At 41.7% G+C, this 20,466-nt stretch overlaps 1 protein-coding gene across 2 annotated transcripts; it reads left to right on the forward strand.

Annotated features, from left to right (window-relative positions):
- The first annotated feature begins 535 nt into the window (after positions 1 to 535).
- Positions 536 to 13,772, forward strand: LOC309695577 (uncharacterized protein). Of its 2 annotated transcripts, XM_082516319.1 has the most exons (8): positions 4,716 to 5,108; positions 5,192 to 5,397; positions 5,508 to 5,633; positions 5,722 to 5,826; positions 5,942 to 6,306; positions 13,324 to 13,465; positions 13,557 to 13,610; positions 13,691 to 13,772. In XM_082516319.1, exons 1-5 carry the CDS (start codon positions 4,988 to 4,990, stop codon positions 6,281 to 6,283), a joined length of 900 nt encoding a protein of 299 aa, XP_082372445.1. In that variant the 5' UTR covers positions 4,716 to 4,987; the 3' UTR covers positions 6,284 to 6,306; positions 13,324 to 13,465; positions 13,557 to 13,610; positions 13,691 to 13,772. The 2 variants fall into 2 exon arrangements, 1 of the variants encoding a protein (XP_082372445.1); XR_014273176.1 differs by lacking the exon at positions 4,716 to 5,108 and adding exons at positions 536 to 622; positions 716 to 1,106 and having other exon boundaries at positions 5,192 to 5,826.
- The last annotated feature ends 6,694 nt before the right edge of the window (positions 13,773 to 20,466 follow it).

The raw sequence follows: 20,466 nt of genomic DNA on the forward strand, positions 1-20,466 counted from the left end.
ATGTAAAGCGCTTTGGGGTCCTTAGGGACTAGTAAAGCGCTATATAAATACAGGCCATATTTATTATATTTATTCTCAGATGTTGGCAGCTATCAGTGAATAGTTATCAGCTATTTTGAAACAAAAAAAGACACTTTTTATCCATAACAGCAAATGAACTGTACAACAGAAAATACAAATGCTATTTATGGTGTCCTCACAACAATGATAAGAAAAATAAACTGGGCCAATATGGCATGTTTGTTAATAAAGAGATACACATGCTCACACAGATATGTAGAGACAAATACTGTCAATAAGGCCTCTGCAATGTTTTGAAGACAGTTAAACTTGTCAGGTTGTGATGTCCAGCAGGTGAAAATGCAGCTCCATGACCACGCACAGCTATGGATTCCAGTTAACCAATACAAATGTACTTTGATATGACGTCTGTTCTTGCCTCATCAGTAAGACTGGTGGAAGAATTTAGGGCCCATGCAGAAGGTGTGAACCCTAGCAGAAAAATACGTGACAATGCAAAGCAGCGAGCCACTCATGTCATCCATTTTCTGGAATTCATGGCAGACCCAGCGATTCCAAACGTTGACCTTCTGTTTCTGAGGAACCATGGAAAAGTCCGTGAGTAAGTGTTTAATTTGAAGGATTATTAGTTTCTATATACATGTGTGCATATACAGTTTAACACATGAACTAATTTGTATTTTTGACTTTGGAGTTTTCTAGCACACCTGCAAGCAAAAGGGTTTAAACCAACAACTCAGAGAGCTTATCTCATGGATGCTATTGCTTTCATGAAATATATATTAAACATGTCACCACCACAAGTCAGACTTGGAAAAAAAAGGTTCAACGCCCTTTTGGTCGAACTGAGGGCACGTAACAGAGATGTTGGCCGTGAAGTAGTCGTGCACCAGCTGAATGTGCGGAGATCTAAGTCTAGTACGTATATAATACACATCTATACCTCTACCTACTTTAATGACATGATGTTAATAATAAAGTGTCTAAGGTATTGTGCTTACATTTTTTTTTAGAAAGACTTGTCAAAGCAGAAAAACATGCTTTGTTCATTGATGAGGCTCCCCAGAAGATTGCTGCCGCACTGGGTATGGATCACTGCAATGATCACAATGACACTGAATGTTCATTTTACTTAAGAGTGATTATACAGACTTCAGATCTGGGTTAAGACAAAGCCCCTACAGATCTTTACATCACAGTGACCCACACACTGAAACTGAGCTTATGTCTTTTCTGTCTAATGTCCAGTTTAAATTTAAGAATAATGTGCAGCTTGGTCAATGTAATGCACATGAAGCCAGAGCTAAAACACATCACCATTGCAGTGAAATATGTGCAGCTCTGCCTTAAGATGGAGCCCTGTACATTTTGATCTTGTTATTTCTGGGATGATTGTAAAGATAATTTTCATTATTATGGCTAGAATAAAGTGTAAGAGGTATTTGCACTTACAAAGAATAAGACTTTTACTTTTATTGTTTCATAAAAGGTGTCCACAATTTAAACTTTAATTGCAGGAAATTTAATTAAATAAGAATAAGGAAAATAAAATAATCACAAAACAATAATCAGATTACTTAAACTCTACTTATCTAACTAAGATGCTCTAAGCTAATGCTGAGTGTGTTCTTTTCTTTGGTGAGGAGAGGTTGGAGGAAGGATGTAAATCAAAATCCTTCTAAATTAACCGCCTAACACAGCAACAATGAGCAGACAAAAAGGAATGAATTCACAGGTTGGACAGGTTTTCAACTGTGAACCTCTTCGATCCAATCTTTTGGGCTGCTCATCTTGCAGAAGACAAAAAAGAAAAACACAAAATCTCTTCTTCACCTCACCTGTTCACCCCCCCCCCCCCCCCTTCTCCTACTGGACGTCATATCTTCCCACACCTTATCTATCAATGTGTAGCTTTTAAAATTGTGAATGCTTCATTACATTTTCATTGTTATTCTTAACATAGAGCATTCATATTCAATCACTTCATGTTTCATTCAGTTTATGTGATTCTACTTCAGTTAGATTTGTCTTTAGGACATTTTCACAAGAACATCCATTGTAACTTAATCCCTTTCCAATTCGAATGCTTTAAAACTCAGTTAATTACCATTTATTTCTCTAGTTATTTTATGATTTAATGAAAACATACATTTTGTTTGTCAGATATTCTTTGAGATTATTAGCTCCACTGTGTCACATTATACACAACACACAGAAACACACACACCAAGGTCAGACACTCTGTGAGGCCTGTTATTAGAATCACTGTTATTCTACAGGGAGTGCAGAATCATTAGGCAAATGAGTATTTTGTCTACATCATCCTCTTCATGCATGTTGTCTTACTCCAAGCTGTATAGGCTCGAAAGCCTACTACCAATTAAGCATATTAGGTGATGTGCATCTCTGTAATGAGAAGGGGTGTGGTCTAATGACATCAACACCCTATATCAGGTGTACATAATTATTAGGCAACGTCCTTTCCTTTGGCAAAATGGATCAAAAGAAGGACTTGACAGGCTCAGAAAAGTCAAGAATAGTGAGATATCTTGCAGAGGGATGCAGCAGTCTCAAAATTGCAAAGCTTCTGAAGCGTGATCATCGAACAATCAAGCGTTTCATTCAAAATAGTCAACAGGGTTGCAAGAAGCGTGTGGAAAAACCAAGGCACAAAATAACTGCCCATGAACTGAGAAAAGTCAAGCGTGCAGCTGCCAAGATGCCACTTGCCACCAGTTTGGCCATATTTCAGAGCTGCAACATCACTGGAGTGCCCAAAAGCGCAAGGTGTGCAGTACTCAGAGACATGGCCAAGGTAAGAAAGGCTGAAAGACGACCACCACTGAACAAGACACACAAGCTGAAACGTCAAGGCTGGGCCAAGAAATATCTCAAGACTGGTTTTTCTAAGGTTTTATGGACTGATGAAATGAAAGTGAGTCTTGATGGGCCAGATGGATGGGCCCGTGGCTAGATTGGTAAAGGGCAGAGAGCTCCAGTCCGACTCAGACGCCAGCAAGGTGGAGGTGGAGTACTGGTTTGGGCTGGTATCATCAAAGATGAGCTTGAGGGGCCTTTTCGGGTTGAGGATGGAGTCAAGCTCAACTCCCAGTCCTACTGCCAGTTTCTGGAAGACACCTTCTTCAAGCAGTGGTACAGGAAGAAGTCTGCATCCTTCAAGAAAAACATGATTTTCATGCAGGACAATGCTCCATCACACGCGTCCAAGTACTCCACAGCGTGGCTGGCAAGAAAGGGTATAAAAGAAGAAAAACTAATGACATGGCCACCTTGTTCACCTGATCTGAACCCCATTGAGAACCTGTGGTCCATCATCAAATGTGAGATTTACAAGGAGGGAAAACAGTACACCTCTCTGAACAGTGTCTGGGAGGCTGTGGTTGCTGCTGCACGCAATGTTGATGGTGAACAGATCAAAACACTGACAGAATCCATGGATGGCAGGCTTTTGAGTGTCCTTGCAAAGAAAGGTGGCTATGTTGGTCGCTGATTTGTTTTTGTTTTGTTTTTGAATGTCAGAAATGTATATTTGTGAATGTGGAGATGTTATATTGGTGTCACTGGTAAAAATAAATAATTGAAATGGGTATATATTTGTTTTTTGTTAAGTTGCCTAATAATTATGCACAGTAATAGTCACCTGCACACACAGATATCCCCCTAAAATAGCTAAAACTAAAAACTACTTCCAAAAACATTCAGCTTTGATATTAATGAGTTTTTTGGGTTCATTGAGAACATGTTTGTTGTTCAATAATAAAATTAGTCCTCAAAAATACAACTTGCCTAATAATTCTGCACTCCCTGTATTCTCAGATTCATTACACTGGTTAACTTACACATTTTCTTTCCTTTGTTTCATTTATTTTCAACATGCCAGAAACTGAGCATAACTAACCCTCAGTAAAACAAGTTACAAGTTATGGTATCTGGAACAGATTTACATTCAATATTTAGAGTTATATTTTGGACACACACACACACACACACACACACACACACACACACACACACACACACACACACACACACACACACACACACACTCAGCCATTATAACAGCCATTTCTACTACTCAAACACATTTGCATTTGTTATCTATATGTAGAGGCGGCAAGGGGCGTGAGACTTTTATCTCTTTCTATCTTCTATCTTAAGACACATTACAGGGTTTTGTAATTGGAAACTGGGTTTTTTGTATGGTTGGTCTGGAAAATTTGTTTGATACTTTGTGGTACTTGCATGGTCCTTGAGACATGGTGCTTGTAAAATCCCTCTATAATCTGCACAAGGGACTGGACATGTAAATGCAGTGTATGTGTTAGCATAGCATATTAATACATGTAGTGTTCTCTTTGTGTTTTTACAGATGACCTCGAGAAGCAACCCCAGAGCAGAACAATATTGAAATTGTTTTTTGGACTGTTGGGCGGATATATTATTGCCATAACTGGTCACCGAAAGGGAGTGATCATCAACATGACTACTGAGGAGGTTGAAATGGCAGAAAAAGCTAAGCAGGGTGCCCGCATCATCCGTGTATGTACTAAAACGATATAAATCTAAGTATACATAGACATTTTTTTATTCAGCTGAATAAAAATGTATTTTCATGTATTAGGTTAAACAGCACAAAACTCAAAGATACCATGGGCAAGCAGCTGTCCCCCTGTACAAGAATGAGTATACCTGGTTGCAGCGTTACAATCATATCAGAGAGTATGTTGAAGGCGGTTCGGAGGCACCGACTTTTTTCCACAGTTCTAGTGGAGGTGTTCTTCATAGACTACCGGTATTTTTCAAGGCAGCCTGGGAGATGATGAATCTGGGGATTGCCCCCACCTTCAACATGCTACGTTCCTCCTGTAGCACTTATGTGAGAAAACTTTTCATTTTTATTTTTTGACACACAATGAAGTAGGTTAAAGTGTCATGGGTTTTATTCATGTGGTTTCTTTTTAAAACATTATTCTTTCAGGCCAAGCGACAGTTGGGACGTAAATCTTACGACAGAGTGGCAACATTTATGTGCCATGATGCCATCACAGCCAAAAGATTTTATCAAGGTTATTTAAATAAGCTAAAGTGAAGTCATATATTTATCTATACACTTACATTTATTCATATTTAGTAATATTGCTTTGCACAGCTGAGGACCCTGCAGAGGACACACTCCAGAGCCGAGCACTGACCACCAATGCAATTGCAACATATGCAGCAAATAAAAGGAAAAGGAGAGAGGACAGAGGATCTGTGCAGGACGAGGACAGTGAAGGATCTGACAAGGAAGAGCAGCAGTCATCAGGAACAGAGGAGCTTTTAGACAGAACGCTCTTCCAGTGTAGCAGTAACAAGGTATGTGTGCCCTGATTCCCTTGGTAAGAGTTTTGATTGGTTGCACTTCTTTCATATATAATCATTTACTCCATCATGAACAAAACATATTTAATTTGTACCATAAACAGATGGTGAGCCCAGGTCAGGGTGAGGTTGCCTGTAGTGCCGGAGCCACAATAAGAGAAACTAAACAGGATTTGAAAAAGGGGGTGGAGCATCTACAAAAAGTGACATACCAGTTGCGCAAGAGAAAAGTATGTAATGTATGTTCTTGTGCTTGTTTTTAGTGTTTTCACTGATTACTAATCTTTTACCTTTTTACTTTTACTTTTCTAAAATCAGATGGTGGTCTTTTACAAAAATGATAGGACAGATGTGGGGAAACTCACACAAGAAGACAATCCAGAAGAGGAGGAGGAGGATGAAGCGAGGGAATGGGTTCCTAAGGTGGGCAGGAAAAATCCAGCAGAGTTTCTTCTCCTGCAGTTAAAGATGTAAGTGTTTTGTTTCCACACATCCATGAAAAATGAGTAAAATATATATTTTTCTGTTCTAATAACAGTCTGTGAGCTCATCTGAAGATGATGGGACAGATGACTGGAAACCCACACAGGATGAATCTGAAGGCTATTCAGAAGAGGAGGAAGAACAAGAACGTAAAAGGATTCCTAAGGTAGCCATGAAAAACAAAACTGGGTGTCCTGTGCCACAAAGAGATGTGAAATTCATCCTCAGTTTCAGTGCTTCCACAATCAATCCATCAAAAATGACCAAACATATTGTTGTCTTCTCTGAAAACAGATGGTGGCAGCATCTGAAGAGGATGGGACACATGATAGCAGACCCACACAAGATGAATCTAAAGATGATTCAAAGGATGAAGCAGAACATTTGGGACAAATGATTCACAAAGTGGCCATGGAAAAGGTAAAATTTGTCCTCTGTTTCAGTGCATTCAACAAAATATGTCTTTGTATTCTTCTGCGTCAGATGGTCAGCTCATATGAAATATGCAAGGAGTAAAGGTATTGAAGGTACATGAGTTTAAATACCTGGAGTCAAGCATCCAAAGCAACAAGCAGTGCAAAAGGCCAGGCAGGGGATGGCAGGGCTCAAGATGCTAAGATTTTGTTTGGGAGTGACCAGAATGGAGAAGATTAGAAATGAGTGCATCAGAGAGACAGCTCATGTTGAGCGGTTTGGAGACAAAGTTAGAGAGGCAAAGCTGACATGATTTGGACATATGTAGAAGAGGCATAGTGAATATATTGTTCCATATGGAGTTGCCAGGCAGGAGGGAAAGAGCAAGCCCTTAGAGGGAGTTCAAGGATATAGTGATGGAGGATATAGATAGGGTTGGTATGAACGAGGAGGCGGCTATGGATAGAATAAGATGGAGGCAGATGATCCACTGTAGTGACCCCTAAAGGGAGGAGCCAGAAGAAGAAGAAGAACTCAGCTTATTCGAAGAGGATGGAACATGATGGGAAACCTCCACCAGATAAATTCAAAGACAATTCAGAAAAGATGTGTTTGAGGAAGAGGTGAGTTAGCTGCAGTCCATTTTAGTGAGGTCATGAGGAGGAGTAGAAAGCTGCAGTAAATCTAATGATCGTGCTCGTGTATGTATAATACCAGCAGTGAGTTCTGAGGACTTGGACGGTCCAAAAACTATTTGCTAACAAATCAGCACAGGCACTTATAGTGGTGCACTATTACAAAATGCTTTTACTCACAAATAGGGGGCTAAAGTTCATTCCTTGCAGTTTGATTTGTTTCTAAAACAATCAATACCAACATGAAACTGGTTTATAATTTTTTTCTTGTTCTTGCATTTCTTTTTTTTTTTTTTTATTAAAGTTTTTGCATCGACTTTTACAAAAGATAAATTGAACAATATGCCGTTTTCTTTTTAAAGAACATAAAGCAATATAAAACATACATTCCCACCTCATGATTATAGCAGTACCAGTGGGTGTACAAACAGAAAAAGGAAAAAGTCCAATCTAATAATACTAGTAACAAACCCAAGGGTACAAGACAACAGTTCCTGAGTGTACAAAGGAGATGTGGAGAGTATCCAGAACCCACACCCCCACACAGACACATAAAAACCAAAACACACAAAAAAAAAAAAAAAAAAAAAAAAAAAAAAAAACCACAGATGATAAGTGGTCAGCTTAGTGATAGGGATAAGTCAATTCTGTTAGAGAAAACAAAATATGTATAAAGTAGTTAAATAAATACTAGGGCGCAGGCACAATAGAATCCATATACTTAAACTTAGGCCTCTTACTTAAACATAAGATAAGAAAAAAATAAAATATGATAGAGTCTGAGCTGGCTAATTGGGAGCATTGCGAGACCGCAAAGTCTGAACATGGTCAAAAAAGGGTTGCCAGGTCTTAAAAAATTTGGCCGTAGACCCGCGTAGGGTGAATTTAATCTTTTCGAGTTTGCTAAAGTGCAAAACGTCTCTGATCCAGATTTCCCAGGATGGGACGGAAGGGGACTTCCAACATAACAATATTCTGCGTCTTGCCAATAAGGTGAAAAATGCTACCAGATCCGCTTGAGGCGTCGGCAAGGCAACTGAATCAGGAAGAACCCCAAACAAAGCAGTTAAGGGCACAGGTTGGAGGGTTAGCTGGGTGATCTTAGATAAAATCAAGAAAATATTAATCCAGTATTGTTTGAGGGATGAACATGACCAAAACATATGCATTAAAGAGGCAGGTGTTTGATGACAACGGTCGCAATCAGGGCTAAGATTGGGGTATATTTGAGCTAGTCTGGCCTTAGTCCAATGTATACGGTGCAGAATCTTACATTGAATCAGCCCGTGTTTGGCACAGAATGAGGAGCCATGGACCCGGTAAAGAATTTTATCCCAAGAGTCATCCTGAATCACACACCCCAGATCCTGCTCCCATGCCAATTTAATAGCCGAGATTGAAGAATTGCCAAAGGAGCATATTCTCCCATACAAACAGGAGATCAGGCCCTGTAATGAAGGGGGAGGCGATAGAAGGTTATCAAAGTCATGATAAGAAGGTCTAGATGGAAACTGAGAGGATTTCTCCTTAACAAAACTCCGGATTTGTAAATAGCGAAAAAAGTGACTTTTTGGAAGGCCAAATTTCAATGAGAGCTGTTCAAAGGAGGCAAATGTATTCTGAATGTACAGATCAGAAAAAGACCTAATACCCAAAGAGGCCCACAAATAAAAAGCACCATCAGCTAACGAAGGCTGAAAAGAGGGATTTTTCACAATGGGTGATTGAAGGGGAAAAAAGGTCAACTTAAAGTAACGACGAAATTGATACCATATTTTCAAGGTAACTTTGACAATAGAGTTATTATAAGAACCTGCACTCGGAGGCTGCTTTTGGGCATAAATCAGGGCTGGTAAAGAGGCTGAGACACAGGAAGAAGTCTCCAAACTGAGCCAGGCCGGGGCATTATTCGTGTCCTCCCCCTGTAGCCAATACCTGAGAATACGAATATTACATGCCCAATAATAGAACATAAAGTTTGGTAAAGCCATCCCCCCCATCTTTTTCGGTCTTTGAAGATATGTCTTGCGTATTCTGGGGTTTTTTTTGTTCCAGATGAACCCAGATAGAATCTTGTCTAATTTAACAAAAAAGGAAATTGGAATAAATACAGGGACACACTGAAAAAGAAAAGAAAATCTGGGGAGGATATTCATTTTAATTGTATTTATGCGCCCTGCTACAGACAGATGGAGTAGAGACCATCTGTCCAAATCCTGCCTAACTTTCTCCACAAGTGGGTCGAAATTAAGCTTGAAAAGAGCATGAAAATGACTTGTAATTTTAACCCCTAAATATGTGAAGTTGTCTGATACAACTCGAAAAGGCAGTGCTGTGCACTGATATTTCTGTGCAGCAGCATTCAGGGGAAACAGTTCGCTATTAGCAAGATTCAGTTTATAGCCAGAAATAAGGCTAAACTGTTCAAGTATTGAAAGTACCAAAGGGAATGAGGATGCTGGCTCTGAGATATAAAGAAGCAAGTCATCTGCATATAAGGAGACTCTTTGTTCTATACCATTTCTAAAAACCCCGGTGATACCTGGGTTTGATCTTAGCGATATGGCTAGGGGCTCAATTACGATTGCAAATAGCAATGGCGACATAGGACAGCCCTGCCTAGTCCCCCTAAACAGGGGAAAGAAGTCAGAGCATGTGCCATTTGTTTTGACAGCGGCAAGCGGGGAAGTATAAAGAAGTTTCAACCAGGAGATGAATATTTTACCAAAGCCAAATTTATCTAAAACATAAAAGAGGTATCCCCACTCTACCCTGTCAAAAGCCTTCTCAGCATCTAAACTGATCCCAAACTCAGGGCTGTTGGAGTCTGAGGGATTGTAAAGGACATTAAACAAACGTCTAAGGTTAGAGAAGGCGTATCTCCCTTTAATAAAGCCTGTTTGGTCCAGATTGATTAGAGATGGTAAGACTGCTTCTACACGCCTCGCTAGAAGTTTAGCAAGGATTTTATAATCCACATTTAACAAAGAAATGGGACGGTATGAGCCACATTGTAGTGGATCCTTATCCTTTTTTAGGATCAGGGATATAGATGCCTGCAGTAGAGAGGGTGGGAGGGATCCAACTTCCAGTGAGTGCTTATACATATTTATCATGAGCGGAGCCAGTTTAGGCATGAATTTACGATAGAACTCAACCGGAAACCCGTCCTGTCCGGGACACTTAGAACACTGCAGTTTGCTGATAGCTTGCATGATCTCTTCTACAGTTACTGGTCCCTCCAGCTGGAGGCTGTGTGTCTGATCGATTGATGGGAGCTTAAGATGATTGAAAAATGAGTCCAAAGCCTCCGTACTAAATGCACACTCAGACGCATAGAGAGATGAATAAAAGTCTCGAAATTGGTCATTAATTATTCTAGGATCCATAGAGACACCACTTAATGTCTGAATCCGAGGAATGGAGTGTGCAGCTGCTGCACTACGGAGCTGATGAGAGAGCAGTTTACTGGCCTTATCCCCATATTCATACTGGGAGTACTGACATTTCAGCAACATCTCTTCAGCCCGAGCAGAGGACAGGTGATCAAACTCAGTCTGCAAAGACAGCCTATCATTATAGACCTCTGGTGCCGGGCAAACGGCATACAACTCGTCTAATTGCGATATGCGTATTATGAGCTCGGACAATTTTGCTTTCCTTTGGTTTGCCTCAAAACCAGCATAAGATATAATATGTCCCCTGATAAAAGCCTTAAATGTTTCCCACAAAATAGAGGGTGATATTCCGGGTGTAGTATTTGTCTCTATAAATAAGTCTATCTTGGAATTCAGAAATGTGGTGAACTTATCGTCTGACAGCGAGCGTGTATTCAAACGCCATGGAGCTGGCGGAGAACATTGGCCCACTGCCAAATCTAGAGTCAACGGAGCATGATCTGAAATGACAATAGCACTATGAGAGCAAGAGCGAATCTGTGAAGTAAGTCGACTGTCCAGTAGGAAGTAATCAATACGAGTGTATGTATGATGAACAGGGGAGAAAAAGGTGTATTCTCTACGTGTAGGGTTGAGGAAACGCCAGGCATCAATAACAGAGAATTCTTTAAGGAACGTATTAATAATTTTGGAAGAGTTGGATTGCCTACCAGGCTTATTTGAGGATCGATCCAGCGGCCCGAGCCAGCAATTAAAATCGCCACCAAGAACCAAATAGTGGGAAGAGAAATCAGAAATTTTAGTGAAAAGAATACTAAGAAAATTTGGATCGTCCCAATTGGGAGCATAAACATTGGCAAAAATAAATTTAGTGTTCCAAATACTACCACTCACAATAATGAATCTACCATTCTGGTCCACTATAACCTTAGAAGAAACAAATGGCACTGATTTGTGTATTAAAATAGCAGCACCACGAACTTTGGAATTAAATGTAGAGTGATAGAGTTGACCCACCCACCCCTTGCGAAGTCTAAAATGATCTGAAATTTTTAGGTGTGTTTCTTGTAAGAACACAACCTGGGCGCCCAAAAATTGCAAATGATGAAGGACCTTGCTCCTTTTAATAGGTTGGTTCAGGCCTTTACAATTCCAGCTACAGAACTTAAATGAGTAACCTGCTTGTTGATTATTAATATTTAATTGCGGTGCCATATTAAAACATAGGTTGAGAAAAGCCACAGCTGACCAATGAAAAACACGCAAAAAACAAAATCAGTGTACAGAACAGTACAACATAAAAACAAAAAACACCCAAACTTCCCCCTAAATGCTGAAGCATCTTCCCTAACAAGATGCGCGCACCCCTCGCTAAACACACCCCTGAGCACTTCCTCCCAACCATTCGAAGTCCCAGTTGAGTTTAAGCTCCGTGCATTACAAGGCAAAGACAAATCAAGGATTATATGAGAGTATATTAGAACGAGACACATCCTAAAAAAAAAAAAAAAAAAAAAAAAAAATTATTTCAAAGAAATTAAGCAAGATGGACATATCAGCCCATGGACTAAGACACTTATGTACCCTGAGAGGCTGGGCCCCCCAGGATCTTATTGGCAAAGTCCGTGGCAGACGCAGGATCAGTAAACTTACGTATAACTCCATCTGGAAGTGTCACCCTCAGTTCCGCAGGGTAGAACAGGCAGAACTTGATCCCAGGACAGGAATGCAGAAGGCGCTTGACACCAGTAAACTGTGAACGCTTTTTAGCCACTGCAGGTGTAAAGTCTGGAAAAATGGAAATCCTTCTGCCCTGGTAAAGTAGAGGAGAATTTGCCCCTGCAAGACGTAGCAGCTGTTCCTTGACATGGAAGTAATGGACTCTAATGAGAAGTGGGCGAGGAGGCGTTCCCTCTCTGGGCTTTGACCCAAGGGACCTGTGAACCCGATCTAACAAGGGTGCTTCATTCAGTTTCAGAAGATCTTGCAGGAGATGGGAAATAAACTCCCTAGGGTTGGAAGACTCCAAACCCTCGGGGATGCCAACAAGGCGAATATTGTTACGCCTTGATCTTCCTTCTAGATCCTCACATTTAGCTTGGAGTTGTCTGACCTCCTCCGTTAGGACCTTTACAGCAGATTGAAGAGAAGTCAGGTCGTCACTGCAGGTTGTAGCTGAAAGCTCCAAATCTTTAATGGTAGTCCCTTGAGCATTAACGGTGGCCTGTAGGGTGGTTATAGCAGCTTTAAACTCAGCCTTCACAGATGATATTTCTGACCGCAGTGTATGGGTAACCGTGTCAATCTTGCATTCAAGCTTGTCGCAGATGTCCCGTTTCAGAGCCTCCAATGCTCTGGTAAATGTGGCTTCACCGAGCGGTGCGCCCGCACCCTGCTCGTAGCTGCTCTCTGTGATAGCCGCGTCACGTTGGGATTCGCGGCCCAGCTCCGGGCTCTGAGAACCACCCGCGCCGGCTTGACCCCGTTTTCGACGGTGCTCCCTCTTATCTGCCATTGTACAAAAAGAAAAATGAAGAGCAAATGGTGAGGCTTTTAGTGGGAGAACTTGATTGCCCGGACGCAACTGCTACGGTCACCACAGCCAACCAGGAAAGAAGCTCCTACGGCCTTTCCCAGAAGTTGTCAAAAGTAGGTTTCCCGACCTCAGAGAGTGAAAAAATAAAAAAAATAAATAAACGAGCGGATGCTCGGCGGCAAGAACGGTTATTTAGAGCCTACAGGGCTGATATAGTAAATGCGGATGCGTCTTAAACCAATATTTTTGTCATTGCTTTGCGGAGCCCCGGGAGACACGTCTTCACACCATAGTCTTCTTGCATTTCTGTGTGTTATATGTACAGGACAGAGAAACGGCGATGAGCTCATTACGATTACAGCACCAAATTCCAGTTGTTACATAACAAATCTGAACATTACATCTAGATGAGCTAAAGTAACCTTGTTTTTCTTTGTCAATCATCATTTTTCAGATGCAGCAGGCCTATGTAAGCCAAGACAAAGCAATGACTGTGAATAAGAGTTCAGAAAAAAGGGTGATTCACCAAACCAGATGCTTGAAGAGGCTCACTTTTCATCAATCAACTCTCTTTGAAGACACCATACCCAGATCTGGTAACTGGAAACCAGCAGCTGTAGTAAAAATACACAAGTTCAAAGAACTTTAAGGTGAAGTGGTATTTATTTATTTCTCATTTGGTCTTAGATAACAACAAGAAAGACCAAAGTGGAATGTCATCTGCAGCAATAATAACCTCAGGTAAATATTAACATTATATTGCACAATATGAACAATGTTAAGTTAATGAGTAAGTAAATGATTATTTTCTTAAAATAAAGAACAACTGGAGGAGAAAGAGATACAAGAAGAGTCTCTGGAGAAGATGAAGAGTGAAGACAAAGTAGGAGAGAGAAAAGAAAAAGTACAGCAGGAGCCTCTTAAGAAGATGAAGAGTGAAGCCAAAGTAAGAGAGAGAAAAGAAAAAGTACAGCAGGAGCCTCTGAAGAAGATGAAGAGTGAAGCCAAAGTAAGAGAGAGAAAAGAAAAAGTGCAGCAGGAACCTCTGGAGAAGATGAAGAGTGAAGCCAAAGTAAGAGAGAGAAAAGAAAAAGTGCAGCAGGAGCCTCTGGAGAAGATGAGGAGTGAAGCCAAAGTAGGAAAGAGAAAAGAAAAAGTGCAGCAGGAGCCTCTGGAGAAGATGAGCGGCAAAAGGAAAAGGAAGGAAGAAAAGATACAGGCAGAGCCTCTGGAGAAGATGAAGAGTGAAGCCAAAGTAGGAAAGAGAAAAGAAAAAGTGCAGCAGGAGCCTCTGGAGAAGATGAGCGGCAAAAGGCAAAGGAAGGAAGAAAAGATACAGGCAGAGCCTCTGGAGAAGATGAAGAGTGAAGCCAAAGTAAGAGAGAGAAAAGAAAAAGTACAGCAGGAGCCTCTGGAGAAGATGAGCGGCAAAAGGAAAAGGAAGGAAGAAAAGATACAGGCAGAGCCTCTGGAGAAGATGAAGAGTGAAGCCAAAGTAGAAAAGAGAAAAGAAAAAGTACAGCAGGAGCCTCTGGAGAAGATGAGCGGCAAAAGGAAAAGGAAGGAAGAAAAGATACAGGCAGAGCCTCTGGAGAAGATGAAGAGTGAAGCCAAAGTAGGAAAGAGAAAAGAAAAAGTGCAGCAGGAGCCTCTGGAGAAGATGGGCGGCAAAAGGAAAAGGAAGGAAGAAAAGATACAGGCAGAGCCTCTGGAGAAGATGAGCGGCAAAAGGCAAAGGAAGGAAGAAAAGATACAGGCAGAGCCTCTGGAGAAGATGAAGAGTGAAGCCAAAGTAGGAAAGAGAAAAGAAAAAGTGCAGCAGGAACCTCTGGAGAAGATGAAGAGTGAAGCCAAAGTAAGAGAGAGAAAAGAAAAAGTACAGCAGGAGCCTCTGGAGAAGATGAAGAGTGAAGGGGGAAAAAGGACTCTGAAAATAAGGTGCAATTTATTCCATTGCTCCCAGTAAGCCCAAGAAATGCCTTATTTGAGGGCTTTTGCATTGTATTTGTTTTTGAAGATCCCACTTTTTTATTACATAAAAGAGTTGTTAATAAAAAGTGATCATCTAATACTGTGTCCAATGAGTTACTGTCACGTTTATTTTCTGGAATCACAAGTGCTCTCAGACTTGACATTATATATTTCCACCATATGTGAGATCAGTCAAATTAAGAAAGGAGACATGCTTCTTGAAGAAGTAAAAGTCCAAGCTTAAGACATATTTTCAGTATGTAAATGTTGAAGTTTTGGGGTATGTTGTACTATACAGTCAAACCATTTGATGCCATTTGGTCCTATATCTACACAAATTTCAGTTGTAAAATCACAAGGCTAATAAGTTCACATAAACTTCATAACTTAATCAGAATGTACATAGATGTCCTACCACTGGGGGAAAGACCAAGCACCACAATCTACCACATTTTCTGAACCACTTGCTCTCATCCACATAGGGAGCCGCATTGAACTTGTTAATCTAACAAAAGAAAAAGTGACCTCAATTTTGCAGCGGTTTGCAGATTTGTTCTCCCACCTGCCCGACTTTAAATGGTAAATGGCCTGCATTTGTATAGCGCTTTTCTAGTCCTTAAGGACCCCAAAGTACTTTACACTACATTCAGTCATTCACACACTGGCAATGGCAAGCTACATTGCAGCCACAGCTGCCCTGGGGGGCACTGACAGAGGCGAGGCTGCCGGCCACAGGCGCCACCGGGCCCTCTGACCACCACCAGTAGGCAAACATGGGGTTAGTATCTTGCCCAAGTATATTTGGCATGCAGCCAGGAGGCAGCCTGGGATCGAACCACCGACCTTCTGATTAGTGGCTGACCTGCTCTGCCACCTGAGCTACAGCCACCCCAGAAACTTACTTTGCTCAAAGAGCGCTATTTTGAAACACAGCCTGGGGTGATAATGCACTCATAGCCTGACTCGAGCACAACAGGCAAATTGTTCAGAAGAAAATGGGCAAAATGTTGAAACTGGGAGTGATAGAAGAGTAACACATTGTGTAGTGTTTCCTCACTTGTAGGGAACAAAGATCCTATGGAACGCCAGGACTGCCATAATGAATTAATTAAATACACCATTAAATAATTAATTAAATGTGGCAATAATTAATTAAAATCAGAAATAATTAATTACATAAATATTTACGACACATGTAATTAATTAATTATTGACACATTTAATTAATTATTTATTTATTTCACTTGGGTTTTTCTCCACATCACTTGCTGCTTCACCATCTGTAGCTGTAGCGCCACTGTCACCTCATCCGCCTGCAGTCACCCTTCTGCCATCTTCTTCACCGGCTGCTATGTCGCCACCTGGACCTGCCCTGCGTGAGCAGGAGCTCGGCGAGCCGGAGGAGCCCGCGAGGCAGCAAGAGGAGCAGGAGCACCTCAGCGAGCAGGAGCCGGAGCTGGAGCTCAGCGGGCAGGAGCTCGGAGAGCGGGAGAAGCCCGCGCCGCCAGCTGCGCAGCTCAGCGAGCCGGAGCAGCTCAGCGAGCCACCAGCTGAGGAGCCAGCGCCGCTGCAGCTCAGTGAGCCGGAGCAGTGTGTTTGTGTAGATGAAACTACAGGGTTATTTGCTGTGCAGAGAACTGGCCATGGGTTCTCTGTGCCAGTTCACGTTCAGAGGAAAACATGGGGGATGTCTCACAATATCAGATGTGAGCTGGAGGAATGTCAGCAATACCAGTTGCTGGCCCAGCGGAGCGGACTAGGCTTCAGTTTATGTGAGCACCTTCGCTCACTAGATTACTGCCGAGAAACTGTAAAGGAGGTTTTTCTTCAAGAGCACATCGTGATGGAAATGGTGGACCTTAAATTTTTTGGAGAGGCCAAAGCTGCTACATGCATAAAGAGACAGAAAGCTGCCCAGATGGCATATGCTCCACTTTGTGTGAGGGTGGATTTTGGTGGATCCTCAACACAGATCTGTTTGTCTGTATTTGAGCCGGAAATACACAGTTTCTGCCGTCTTGGCAGAATATTTGTGACTTATAATGCTCTGAGGAACACCTGGCATTGTGCTTGTGCAAAGCCTCGAATATCATGTCCTCATAAAAACATAGCTAAATGGCATCTCTTCCAGACACAGAGAGACATCTTCAAATCAACTGTACCACTATCATCAGGCACCCCATCACAGATGACTCAGGAGAGTTCTTCCTTTGAGGACAATGCCGCAGAATTCAACTTGTCCCAGAGCTGAAAGGCTGGCTGAACAGTCAAGTTGTTGAACAGTTCTTTGCAAACATGAGGAAAAGCAATTACTTTTTAAGTAATATGAGTCCATCCACACATGTGTTTTTGATGAGAAATATAACTCATCATTATAACACTGTCACCAACAAGAAACTTCTGGAGAGGCAGCTACGACATGGTCGACTTGGAAAGATCAATATCTCATTGTCAGCACTGGGTCAAGCTGTTGTAGGTAAGTATATGCATTGTCTTATGACCAGAACGCTACCACACAAATACAAATCTTTTTTACACACACACAAATTCTTTTTACACATACAAAACTGATTTACAAGTACAAAATATTTATGACCACATTTTGACCCCTTGGATTTGTTCCTATCTGTGTGTGTATATTCTTTTCTTTGTGTACCTAGCCCCAAAGGTGTGCAATAAACCCAGAGAAACCACAGAAACAGTGTTGAACCCAGCACCTTCAATGTCTGGTGACACTGGTAAAATTTCTTATTTTGAATAGTGATTGTCATATATAGGTGAAATAATAATCTTGCATTCATTATCTTGTTGTAGTTGAGGGCTCATAAACGAATTTGTTACATGCTGTTTCAAATGAATTTCCTTCTATAAATAGTGCTCATTTTTCTTGCATTTGTATGCATTTAATATGCATTCTATGTAGTGTTTTGTCTGAAACCTGTTAAAAGCCCTATAGGACCTCAGGAAAGAGTTGACAACAAGAAAGCCAATACAGGGAGTGCAGAATTATTAGGCAAATGAGTATTTTGTCCACATCATCCTCTTCATGCATGTTGTCTTACTCCAAGCTGTATAGGCTCGAAAGCCTACTACCAATTAAGCATATTAGGTGATGTGCATCTCTGTAATGAGAAGGGGTGTGGTCTAATGACATCAACACCCTATATCAGCTGTGCATAATTATTAGGCAACGTCCTTTCCTTTGGCAAAATGGGTCAAAAGAAGGACTTGACAGGCTCAGAAAAGTCAAAAATAGTGAGATATCTTGCAGAGGGATGCAGCAGTCTCAAAATTGCAAAGCTTCTGAAGCGTGATCATCGAACAATCAAGCGTTTCATTCAAAATAGTCAACAGGGTCGCAAGAAGCGTGTGGAAAAACCAAGGCGCAACATAACTGCCCATGAACTGAGAAAAGTCAAGCGTGCAGCTGCCAAGATGCCACTTGCCACCAGTTTGGCCATATTTCAGAGCTGCAACATCACTGGAGTGCCCAAAAGCGCAAGGTGTGCAATACTCAGAGACATGGCCAAGGTAAGAAAGGCTGAAAGACGACCACCACTGAACAAGACACACAAGCTGAAACGTCAAGACTGGGCCAAGAAATATCTCAAGACTGATTTTTCTAAGGTTTTATGGACTGATGAAATGAGAGTGAGTCTTGATGGGCCAGATGGATGGGCCCGTGGCTGGATTGGTAAAGGGCAGAGAGCTCCAGTCCGACTCAGACGCCAGTGTTACAGGTACCGGGTGGCAGCACCTGTAGACAGCTATATATGTGTCCTGTAAACAGGAAAGAAATGATCAGACAGAGAGACGTGGCTTGCCGTTTCCTGAATACTCCGCCATTATGAGAAAACAGCGCGGAACATGCGCTTCAGGCTGCTAACAACAGGCCAAACCATGGTCTCACACTGCCACCTATTGGTATAAAAATGAAGTGTCCGCTACAAACATCCCAGGGTAGTTACCAAGTTTCCTGTTACAATTACTGTAGTTATTTAGGGCATTTCCAAATGGAAATATCACTTACATTGAAAGTGAAATTACTTAAATTAATTCACATAAATGTGATCACACATTAGTGGGTATCACACACTCCCTGACAAAAACAAAATGGCTCCCAACATTCACAAAATCATGACATTTTTAACTTTTGCTTCTCAAATTCTTATTAACTCTAATCAGTCCAAGAACTAGTTATGAAACAAGCAGTGGGGGTGGTGTGTATGCAGATGGGTTCAGTGATGCGTGATACTGGTATGGTGAGTATGGTATTGGGGTGCAGTACATTGGTGACTGTGACATACACACGGGCGGCACAATTGCCAATGGTGGGTATGGAAATACAGTGTATGATGGTATGGTTGTGGCAGGTAACTGTGGTGCTGTGCGTTCCCCAACTAGATTAACTGCCGCATGTGACTGCACTGAGGGTTTACCCAGTGATTCATAAGTCAGAAACTGTCGTGGCTTCCTGTGACGGGTAGCTCTTCTAATGTCCGTACAAGTATGTCCCGGTGGTTGAACCTGTACGTTAGACTGCAAATGAGTTTCACACTCCTCACCAGACCCTCTGGATTCAGATAGGTTGTCACTACCCACTTCCATTTCTTCCATCTCCTCTCTCAGAGAACATGGCAGGTGTGAGCATTCTCTCCCAGTTTCCTCTTCGAATTGTTCAATGCTGACGGATGGTGAATGCTCAGGCATAGTCAGTATGTCTTCCATCGTCTGCACAGGTGAATGTCCATTTTTTGTGTTTGTTGTCACTCTAATAGGTTCTTTGGTCTGGTATGACTGAGATGCAGGGTGTTGCTCATGGTCCAGGTTCTTTCTCACAGTCCTTTCAACAGGTGCTCTTAGCCAGTACCCCGAGCAATCACTCTCAGAACCGCTGTCAGAGATATCCCACATGTCTGTTTGTCTTTGTGCATCTGCCGATCTTTCCATCCTTCGTCTGTTGCGTGTTGTCTTTCCAATTGCAGGCTTTGCCAGGGGGGGAGTGACTTGAACAGGTAAGTCATTTACAAGTAACAGTAGATTGCGATGCAATGTTCGGGTTCTTTTTGGGTCTCCAGCTTCAGGATGGACTACGTAAACTGGGCTATCTGCTAGCTGCTCTTTTACTATATAAATAGTCCTCTCCCAATATGATCTCAACTTGCCAGGTCCTCCCTGCTCACTGAGGTTTCTGACCAGAACTCTGTCTCCTGGCTGAAGCATGACTCCTTTTGCCTTTTTATCATATGTTATTTTGCCTCTTGCACTAGACTTCTTGCTATTTTCACTAGCAATCCGATAAGCTTCCGACATTCGTTCGGCCCATTTCTTGGCATATCCTGTAGGTGAGTATGTTTCATTTTCCCCCTTCAATCCAAACAGCAGATCGACTGGTAGATGCGGGTGTCGTCCATAGAGGAGATAGAATGGTGAGTAGCCGGTGGACTCATGTCGAGTACAGTTGTACGCATGTACAAGATGTGGGAGGTGGTCTTTCCACTGTACTTTTTCCTTTTCTGTTAATGTTCTCAACATTTGGAGTATTGTCCTGTTGAGACGTTCTGAAGGGTTACTTTGAGGATGGTAAGGTGATGTTCTGGAATGTCCGACACCAGATAATTTCTGT

This window comes from Aulonocara stuartgranti (assembly GCF_965226115.1).
Source record: "Aulonocara stuartgranti genome assembly, chromosome: 19".
Taxonomy (NCBI): Eukaryota; Metazoa; Chordata; class Actinopteri; order Cichliformes; family Cichlidae; genus Aulonocara; species Aulonocara stuartgranti.

Bases quoted from the DNA above. Each gene is read 5' to 3' on its own strand.
- LOC309695577 (XM_082516319.1), top strand. From the start codon at position 4,988: ATGTGGTTTCTTTTTAAAACATTATTCTTTCAGGCCAAGCGACAGTTG. The intron at 5,398-5,507 runs GTATGTGTGCCC...TACCATAAACAG, and splicing joins TCCAGTGTAGCAGTAACAAG to ATGGTGAGCCCAGGTCAGGG. The intron at 5,827-5,941 runs GTGGGCAGGAAA...TTCTAATAACAG, and splicing joins CGAGGGAATGGGTTCCTAAG to TCTGTGAGCTCATCTGAAGA.